At 41.8% G+C, this 10,762-nt stretch overlaps 1 protein-coding gene across 2 annotated transcripts; it reads left to right on the top strand.

The window, feature by feature from the left end:
* Positions 1-604: 604 nt before the first annotated feature.
* LOC117814188 (proline-rich extensin-like protein EPR1) lies at positions 605-10,256 on the top strand. 2 transcript variants are annotated; one of them, XM_034685370.1, is made up of 9 exons: positions 605-828; positions 2,615-4,829; positions 4,910-5,024; positions 6,409-6,589; positions 6,710-6,724; positions 6,955-7,038; positions 8,386-8,456; positions 9,459-9,594; positions 9,681-10,256. In XM_034685370.1, the coding sequence occupies exons 1-9, from the start codon at positions 751-753 to the stop codon at positions 9,702-9,704; spliced, it is 2,919 nt and encodes a 972-aa protein (XP_034541261.1). In that variant the 5' UTR covers positions 605-750; the 3' UTR covers positions 9,705-10,256. The 2 variants fall into 2 exon arrangements, with proteins under 2 accessions (XP_034541261.1, XP_034541262.1); XM_034685371.1 differs by lacking the exon at positions 6,710-6,724.
* Positions 10,257-10,762: the final 506 nt, after the last annotated feature.

The following is a 10,762-nucleotide window of genomic DNA, read 5'->3' as shown; positions in this document are numbered from 1 at the left end:
TGACCACCCCTTTCGCAAGAGCCTGGCTCCACCCCTGCTCTACCTTTAGTAATATTTATGTCTGTGTTGTATTTTGGTTTTTCTTGATGTGTTTTGTGACATTATTCCTCATTTATGGTATTGTTCCCTTTGTATAAGCACTTTTAAAAATAATGTGTTTGTCCTAATTCATTTTGTACCAATTTTGGCCCTTAAAGGATTAATGTAAAATAAAAAATAATAACTACTCTTTGTAGGGGGGAAGCAGGTTTTCATCATTGTTGATTCTTGAAATTAAATTGGTTTTAGAAAATGAGTAAAAATACACCATATTTTTCTGCAAATTGTAGGGAATTAAAGAAGTAGCATGAAGTGGTGGAAACTATAGAATACTTCAACTAAACTGAATTAATTTGGTTAGATTCCACCACAAAGAAACTCAGATTAAAGGGTCTATGTTGCTGCAAAGTGATTCTTCTGACATTATGTAACTCAATGAATTGTTTTATAAGTTTTATTGTATCATTTGAGCAGGAACACAATGTTCCTTCACGTTACTGTCTTGTAGATCCAGTGGACCAATTAGAAGAGGCCTTGTTGAGCTTCATCCAATAGCAGTTGCTGTTGTTGGCACGTGGGGGTGGGAGTGACAGACAGTTGCAGCAGCACGAGTTGATAACAGTGAGCAGCATTTAATCCACGTTGTGTGGATTAAACATCTCACACAGCAAACACAGAGCTGGTTTGAGGTGTGTCTCGGCAGCTGTGTGGATGGGGGGAAACAGCCCGAGTCATTTCTCCCTCGAGGAGGGGGAAAACGGAGGAGTAACGTTTGTGAAGGGCATTAGGGTGAGTGGAAACCAGTGAGACCAGTGTTTGAATTTAAACTGGGAGAAAGTTTATCACAGAAAAAGGTTTACTGTGCACATTCTCTGCAGAAGGACATGCATCTCCTTCTTTCAGAGAATGCATGAGGTTAAATATTTCATCTGCATTCCAGGTTAGATGTCTCATGAATTGCACTTTGTCATACATGGAATGTTTGTCTCCGCCCCATGTTTGTTTTCACCCTACAACACAAAGTCAGTGCATTGACCATTAACCTACTCTCTGTTGTGGGTGTGCAAAATGTAGAAAAATAGCATGAAAAACAGAAAAAATAAACCTCATTAGTAGTTAAAATGTACATGGAATGATTGTCATTGACAGTTTGTTGGGTTAAAGATAATTGGAATAATAATGCTAGGTAGTTAATGTGTATTATTTCATTATCTTGGAATAGCTAATCTATTTTTTTTTGTTTTCAAATGTTGGTTGAGACCAAAAACATAGCAAAAAGACTGTGAAGTGACCTCTATCCTCATGTGACTACAAACACAACCAATGTTGTAATGAAAAACATGCTGCATTTTAACTGCTTGATTTGTTCATACTTAAAGCTGGGTTAGAAATTCAGGATTTAGTCAATTTAGTCAAAAATAATTATTTAGCAAAAAAAAAAAAGTGAAATTGTTGACAGGTCAAATATGGAATAGGCAGTGTGTTTGTTGAATAAATTCTAATTAATTTGTTTCTGTGTTTTCAGTTCATTTTGTTGTCTTCTTTAGTAGTTCAAACATCTTGCTTTCATTTGCTTTGTATGTCATTGAGGATAAATACCCCATCCTTCCATCTAGCCTTCCTTCCTTTATACCTTCTATCCTCCATTTCGCCCATCATCACTTCCCTCCCTCCCCAACGTACTCTTTAACATTTCAGCTGTGTAAGTGGGTAGAAAGGTGTATTTATTGAAGCTAAGTTAAAATTTCACGTTAATGTCTTTTTTTCTTCCTGCTACTTAATCAGTACACTGCAGGAGCAAACACTTGTTCTTTAGTTTAGTTGACAGCTTCAATGACTCCTCCAAAAATAATGAGCCAACAAACTTTTGGAGAGCTCAGACATTTACATTTTTCCCAGGACTGTTTTTTGTCCTTTTATACCTTTTATTAAGAGGACAGGACTATGGATAATATATTTGGAAATGTGGAAGAGAGAGAGTAATGCCCCATTCCCACTGAGCTTCTGTGCGTTGGGGACATTATTTAACCAGAGGTACATCGGCGCCTCATGTTAGATTATTTTGTTAGAGACTTGACTCTGCTGAAGTAAATATAGGTACAGATGACAAAAGTAGCTGTTTAATTAAAGCTAGCATGAGGAGTTTTTAGCTGGTTGCGAAACAGACCTGTGTGAATAATGAGGCCCTTTATTTGACCTACAAAAACAAATGAGGTCACCAGAGCAACATTGATTTAATCGTATGTAGTTATTTTTAAAGTCCGTCACAGCTATCATTGGGACTGTCAGACAGATAAATATTTGGGGACTATTTCCCCACATGAGCTTTAATTAGATGATGGGGCAGAAACATTTTTTGTGGTAATTTTGATATTTATTGAATTCATTCCTCATCTATAAATACCTCATGGTTGTAGCTTCACTTAAGATGAATTTTCCGTTCCCTTTTTTGTTTAATGATTGTTTGACAAAACAAGCCAAACATTTAAAGAAGTTTTTTTTTATCATTGAGTGATTTAACTTTCAAAATGAGGGACTTACAGAAGCATGTAACAGAGTATTTCTATGTTTTTAGCTGTCGGACAAAGTCATCAACCGGATGAAGGAGTCGGGAAAGGCCACCTGTCCCAGTTTCACACAGATAGAAAGTCCTCCTCCACCTGTAAACCAAACCTCCACCCCAGTCCCTGCCCCCTCTGTGGAACACCTGATACCTCTTCTGACACCTCCGCCTGCTCTATTCACCACTCCTCAAGAAGCCCCATCCTCAGCTCCATCAGTGGAGCATGCTCCCCCCGTAAAACTCGTCCCTCCTCCACCTGTAAAGTTTCACTCCCTTCCTCTGCCTTCTTCTGGGGAGCCATCAGCCCCGCCTCCACCTGCAGAGCCAAAAGGTTCACCTGTTGCTGACCCTGTTGTCTCAGCCCCCCTTCCACTGCTACCTTTAACTACTCCACAAGTAGAGGCAATGGTGGAGCCTCCTCCACCGGCTGTTGCAGAGCCAGTAATCGTGACTCCGGTTGAATCCTTTACAACACCTCATGTTGAGCAAGAAACTCCACCTGCACCAACCATAATCGAAACCATTGCCCCATATCCACCCATAGAGTTGATTCCTGTAGATGTACCTGAGCCTGTAGCTCCGTCTATGCCCTCTGATCTTGTGATAGAAACACCTCCATCTGCTATCGAAGCTGTTGTAGCTCCCTCTGTTGACCTTGTTGTCCCACCTCTGCCTGTTGAGCCATCTCCAGTTGCTATAGCTCCACCTGAACCAATTGCTCCATCTTTGCCCTCTGAACCAACACCTCCATCTGTTATCGAAGCTGTTGTAGCTCCTTCTGTAGAACCTGTTGTCCTCCCTCCACCTGTTGAGTCAGCACCAATTGCTGTAACTCCACCTGAACCATTAGCTCCATTGCTGCTCTCTGAACCAACACCACCATCTGCTATAGAGCCTGTTGTAGCTCCTTCAGTAGAAGCTGTTGTCCTCCCTCCACCTGTTGAGTCAGCTCCAATTGCTGTAACTCCACCTGAACCTCTGGCTCCATTTTTGCTCTCTGAACTCACACCTCCATCTGCTATCGAACCTGTTGTAGCTCCTAGTGTAGAACCTGTTGTCCTCCCTCCACCCGTTGAGTCAGCTCCAATTGCTGTAGCTCCACCAGAACCATTAGCTCCATCTTTGCCCTCTGAACCAACATCTTCATCTGCTATCGAACCTGTTGTAGCTCCTAGTGTAGAACCTGTTGTCCTCCCTCCACCCGTTGAGTCAGCACCAATTGCTGCAACTCCACCTGAACCTCTAGCTCCATCTTTGCCCTCTGAACCAACGCCTCCAACTGCTATCGAACCTCCTGCTGCTCTGTCATTTGAACCTGTTGTCCTACCCCCACCTGTTGAGTCCCCCCCAGCCGATGTAACTCCAATTGAACCATTAGCTTCATCTTTGCCCTCTGAACCTACGACTCCAACTGCGATCGAACCTGTTGTTGCTCCTTCAGTCGAAACTGTTGTCCTACCTCCACCTCTGGCCGCTGTAGCTGCACCTGAACCTGAACCTATAGCTCCATCTCTGACCTCTGAACTTGTGACTCCAGCACCTCCAAATGCTATTGAAGTAGCACCTGTGGCTCCCTCTATTGAACCTGTTGTACTTCCTCCACCTGTGGAAACTCCCCCAGCATCAGCAGCTTCACCCGAAATTTTGGCCCCATCCCCACCCTCTGAAATTGAGACACCAACACCTCCAATGATTATTGAACCTGCTGCCGTTGCTCCTTCTGTTGAAACTCTTGAGCCTCTTGTCCTGTCTACACCACCCGTGGAAACAGTCCCATCACCCGCTGTTGAATCTATACCAGTTGAACCAATAACTCCACCCTCTCCCGCAGATACAACTCCAGTTGAAGCTGCAGTTATACCCCCTCCCGAAGAAACTAGCTTTGTTGAGCCTGTTGTTCTTCCTGTTGTGGTTGAAGAAGTCCCTCTAGTCATGGCCCCAGTTGTTGAAGCACCACCTCCATGTGAGCTTGTTCCACCTTCACCTCCTCCAGAATCAGTGGCAGCGTTTGACCCTTTGCCAGAGTTTTCTCCTCCACCCTGTCCCTCTGTGGAGCTGGCCGTCGTTCCTGCTCATGCACCTGTAAGTGAGCCCTTCGTAGAGCCTCAGGCACCACCTCCACCTGAACCAGCTCCACCTGTGGAGGAGCCCAGGGTGATTCCAACTCTGCCCCCTGTAATTGAAGATGAAGTACCTGTTGTCGCCTCAGTGCCTCCACCTGCACCAGGTAAACTGATCACAGTGGTTGGAGTAGCAGTTTGCAACATTTTGTTCTGTTTTTAACAGATGTGTTGTCTTTGGGCACAGCTCTGTCTCTGTCTCCTGAAGAGGTGGAGCAGAAGTTGAGGCAGAGGATCAAGGGGGACCTGCAGAGGAGTCTAGAGGAGGAAATCAACCTCAGGAGACAGGAGCTGCAGAGACAGTAAGGACAAAAAACTGTGAATGATTTACAGAGTTTTCATCAAATTGTGTCTGGTTTGGTCACTGGGTTGAGCGGGGAGGTATAGCTGGGTATCGTCTGCAGAACAATGAAATTAGATATTGTGGTGCTGAATAGTTGTACCTCATGAAAGAATATAGATGGAAAATGGTTGGCGCCCAAAGACTGAGCCTTGAGGGACTCCACATAAGGGTTGAGCAAGGGTGGAGAAGCTTCTGGTTAGATTGACAGACAGACCTGTCTGTTATGTAGAATTTAAGCCATAGGCTATAAAAAACATGGATGTAGTCTCAATGGTGTCGCCCATTGATTCCTTAAGAGGGATTCTGAAGCTAAACATTGGAAGGCACTGTATTGGAAAAGCTGACTCAACTTAACTTTCAACCTAGAAACAACAAAGATAACAGGTAGAGCTGAGGCAGGATTTCAGCCTCTTTGATAACAGCTACAACACACACGCCTGTCAGTGACTCAACCGCATGTCTTTTATAATGCAAATCTTTGCATTAATCTCTTAGTCTTAAAATCTTCAAAAACTGGTGAATTTTGGAGCAGGTTTTGCTCAGTTAGTAGAGCAGGTGCCACGTCTACAGAGGTTCACATGATTTGTTAAATGTCATCCCCTACTCTCACCCCAATTTACTTGTCATGTGTATTTCTGCTGGAAAATTTTTTGTTTTTTTAATGGTACCTTTAGGATTCCTTGGCTTTGGCAGCCAGCCTCAAGTGGACACTAGAGGAACTGCAGTTATTTGCACTTCTACATTGACCTCATTTGTCAACACTGGAGGTTGATGATTAATTGAAGCCAACCAAGTGCTATACCAGAGACCCCAACCCAGTGACGCTGACCTGTTTTAAGCAATTGTGCGACGTATGCATAAAGAGAAAGCTTTAAACAATACTATGTATGCTTGGACCGGTTTCTATTTGTCTAATAAGGTCCTGAACCCAGTCAGTGTTTGTGCCCGACTTGTGTGTGTAGTAAAACTAAAACGATTTGTCAGTAAATATATTGCTTAAGTAAAAAGGCCAAAACATCTGAACACCAAAAAATTGGTCTTTGTGCTCTTTAATAGCAAACTTTTTCTTTTTATGAAGAAAAACAAGGAATTGAAAAACAACTTATTGTTGTTTTCATTGTTTGATTATACACGTCAAAGACTGAAGGATTTAGGAACTGCTTGAGAAAAGAAAATAAGAGTAATACATAATCAAAAAACTCAAAAGTATAGTAAATATATATTTTAATAATGTAACATTGGTCATTTTAGTACTTATTAATTTTCAGTAATTTACTCTAATGACGTGTTTCTTACTATACAAGTGAAAAAGGTGAAAAAATGAGTCTTGTGTTTTTGTTAAGGCTGGAGGAGATGAGGGCTCAGGCTGCATCAGATGCCAAAGCAGCAGCCCAGGCTCAGGTAGAGGAGCAGGTGAAGAAGGCACTGGATGCGGAGAAACCAGGGTACTTGGAGAACCTGAAGGAGTCCATCATGAGGGAGCGCATGAAGACAGAGGATCAGAGGCTCATGGTGCAGCTTTACGTAAGAGCACCAAACACTGATGACGCTCATGTGTGTCAGGATCTCTCTTTTTCAACATGAAACCCTTCACTCCCTTTAATGTGCCTCTTCTTCTTCCCTTGCTCTCTCGCCTTGTTTCAGTGGATGGAGGTGAAGGTAAGATGGGAGAGAATTTATATATGCATGACTCACTTTCACTTTCCTCCTGCTCTAATCACTGTGAAAACAGCTGATGTGTTTCACACGAAGACAAATAACCAGGAAACAAGTAATTTGTGGAAATCTGGTAGCAGGATCAGTAATTAACAATGAAATGTAATGTTGGCATGGATGTGCTGGTTTCAGGAGTTCAGTGAAGTGGTGGTAAATATTTTATATCCTCACAGGCTCATCAGCTGGAGAAGAGGGAGACAGCTTTGAGGAAGCGAGACGCTCTCTACAAGGAGCACATCACGAAACTTGAAGCAAAGGTGAGCAACATTTCCCCCTTATTCAAACCAAACTTGTGTTTACCTTGTTAAGAAATTACATTTATGTAGTGTTAACTGTATTTAAAGCTGTACTTTAAGCTGCTATAATCTTTTGTTTTAAAATAACAATGTAATTAATACAGTTGTCAATGTGGAATGGGTCCCTTATGGTGTGAGCCAACAGATTTATCACCAAAATCTGCAACTACTCTTTGCATTATGACAAGTTTCCACTATTTGTTAAGCGGAAATTTACTTTTTAAGTTCCTTCTCCAATAACAGCATTTTCAGGGTTAAAAAAAGGCCTTAAACCCGACTGTCCTCTCCCTGCTAAGCACCAAACCACAGACTCAGGCACAGTTAACAACTAGCAAAAGAACATGGCTGCTAAACAGTCAGATAATTCACAGAAAGTGGTAGAGAGAGACCAAAATCAGAGCTAGAAAAAGAAGTAAACATTGGACTCTTATGGCCCTTTTCCACTACACAGTTCCAGCCCTACTCGACTCGACTCGGCTCTAATCGACTAGACTCTACTCGGTTTGAGTACCTTTTCCACCAGCCCGAGTACCGACTCACAGTGGGCAGGGTCGTCATAACACAGCTGCGCAAAACTGCAGCGCAAAACTGCGTTCACGTCACTTTGAACACGACACAAACGCAACAATCACAAACAATTGAGGACATGGAGGCAATGGTGTACTTGCTGCTCGGTCTGTGGTCTCTGAGCAATCAGTGGCCGGCAGTCCATCGACGTCACCTTTTAGTGTCGGCTCAGCTCGCTTGGAACCAGAGCAGAGCAGGTACGAAAAACTGGTATCTGACACGAGGTACCGCGCCCGTGGAAAAGCAACACAAACCGAGTAGAGTCGAGTCAAGTCGAGTAGAGTAGGGCTAAGACGGACCGGTGGAAAAGGGCCATTATTCATTTGGTAAACATTAATCTGTAACTGGTAGATTGTTATATGTAAAGCTTTTTGCTAATAACCAATAAACTCTAAGATGGGGTATGTCAATTTGTCAAATTCAGCAATTATCACCTTACAGTGTGTCAGGTCTTTGTTGTGTATAGCTGAGAAGCCTGGCACTGTGAATTACAAACATGATGGTCAGAGCGAGCCACTCGAGAGTTCACGCAAGACAGGAACAGAAATCTCTGATATAAGAACAGCAGAAAGGAGTGAGGACGGTGTTTATTCAAAAATAATTTTGCTCTTTCAGCTATTTTCCTACGACTTAGGGGCAGAGTAACTCAACATTGTTAGTGGCAGATTCTACCTTCATATTGTCAGAGACAGAGCAGACAGAGCAATAATGACGATAACTAATTGCAGTATATCTTTTCAGTGTACTGAGTTTTATAAAGTGACTGCTGAGAGCTACGAGAAGGGCAAAGAAGATACTCACAATCGTTTTAAGTAAGTGAAGAATCTCTGTCTGTGTGATTACTATAATTATCTGCATGTCTTCTTTATTAGTAATCTAGTTTTCATAATATCGTCACCCTATTAGAATAATGGTCTATGTCGTTTTTGACGAAAATACGTTTTTGGCCTTAAATCATCTCTTGATGATTCTGGCCACCTTTGGTAAAATGTCCTTAATTGAAAGGATTATGCTCTTTATGCCCAAGAGGACAATGGCCTATATCAAGAGGGTGACTTAGGCCATTTTGTTCTTGTCCTAAGTCAACATTTTTTATTCTTTAGGATAAAATGTCTGACTTGGGCAATTTAACAAGCTTTCATGATGGCAGCTGCTTCAAGAAGCAACAGAATCTATAGTGCAGAAGAAGCTCTAAACATGATTCTTGAATCAGTTTCTACTGGTGAGTGATAAGGTTCACTATTGACCTGACATTTGTTCAATTTAGGTTAGAGTTATTTACGTTTTGAGTTTGCTTTATGGAATTAAAGGACAGTTAATAGTCAGGTTTCAAAAAGTTGTCAAAACTGGATGTTGGAAATGGGTTAAGTTCAATAAAAATCCAGCAAAGAAGACCTGGAGAAGTGAGGAAAGGGACTGCCTCCTGACTAATTTGATTTACCTGACATTTGTTTAGTTTAACTCAAGGTAATTTCAGTTTTGAGTTTGCACTATGAAAGGGCAGTTAAAGCCAGGTTTAAAGTTGCCTCAGTCACACTAGAATGTTCGAAAATTGGCCTAAGTCACTCTATTCTTTAATGTTACATAATTGACACACAACGTTCTATGTATGTGAACAGTCATCCACTGTCAAGGCCTTTTTGATTGAAATGATTAATAAATATCACATGATCTGTATTTGGTAAGTTTTTTTGTGTTTTCCCTAAAACTCAAAAAATGACATAGGCCATTATTTTAATAGGGTGACAATATATAGTACTGTGAGCCCTGACATGTGGATAATCAACATGACTGAGTCTTTTTATTTTTGTCAGGCGCACTAATATCCAGCCATTGTGTGGAGACCTGCAGAGTCAGATTTTAAAATGCTACAAGGAGAACACAGGGAAGACTCTGTCCTGCTCCAGCATTGCCTCTGCCTACATGCAGTGTGTGGATAATGCCAAGAAGGTACAGGTTTAAAACATCAAATGTTTTTGGTTTTTTGTAACTTGTGGTTGGTTTTGTTTTAACCTGTCTCTTCCCTCTGTCTACAGAATAAATTAAGCCCTGGAGGTTAATAGGGACCACGTGACGAGGACGTTGACGTCTGTCAGCTTTACTGATTCTGGAGAATCAACCACAGCCTTTACTGGAAGAGGAACACTTCACATACTCTCACACTGGTCTGGTTACAGTGTCAAAAGCATTAGCAGCTTAGTCTTTCACTTTGGTGCCATGTTTGAGACCTCACCGGTTCTTGGGATCACTTTTAAACCAAATGTGCCACAACACTAACAGATGGGTCATTGCATTTTAAGAGCTTGTGTTTGTAAATGAGGCAAATTGCAATGACTGCACCGAAGATTTAAGTTTGTCATGAGTGGTTGGTTGAGTCACTGTCAGGTATTTTGTATGGCATATATACTTTACGCTGAGTGAGCTCAGTTTATTATTATGTATGTGTGCCTTTGAAGCTCTGAAAGTTCATTATCTGATTGCAGATGCATGAAAGAACACTATCCTATATACCAGTATGCGTTTTAGGTTATTGTACTGTACATATAATATTTCAGGGGTGATTTCTGCTGCATGCAAAAAAGTAAATTAAATAAACCAGTTTCAAACTTTAACTTGTTTTATGTGTGCGTGTTTTTAGGGAAAGCATCTTGCGACCTGTCTATCAGTGTCTCATGACCTCCCCAAAGGGTCCCAATCTCCACTTTGGGAACCACTGGTAAAATATAGATAGAATAGAATAGAATGTACTTTATTAATCCCGAAGGGAAATTCAGTTGTTTGGCAGATAAAATTGTAAAAATCACATAAAACAGGTAATTCAGGTGTCTGTCAGCTCATCTCCCATTGGTTAGAGAGTTATGAAGCCTAATGGCTGCAGGGGTGAATGATTTTCTTTATCTCTCAGTCCTGCAGCGCGGAGAGATGAGCCGTCCACTGCCGCTGTGTCTCTTGTCCACAAAGAAGCTGTGAACTGGATGATCTGTGTAATTTAGAATGGCCTCTAGCTTCTTCTGTGCATCTCTCCACCACAGCCCCCAGTGAGTCCAACCTGGTTCCAATCACAGTGCCAGCTCTTTTCACTAGTTTGTCCAGTTGCCTCGCATCCTTGTGTTTTATT

This window comes from Notolabrus celidotus, chromosome 6, assembly GCF_009762535.1.
Source record: "Notolabrus celidotus isolate fNotCel1 chromosome 6, fNotCel1.pri, whole genome shotgun sequence".
In the NCBI taxonomy this organism is placed as follows: Eukaryota; Metazoa; Chordata; class Actinopteri; order Labriformes; family Labridae; genus Notolabrus; species Notolabrus celidotus.
Note: the sequence above shows the minus strand (reverse complement) of the source record. Positions and strands in the feature narration are given on the sequence as shown.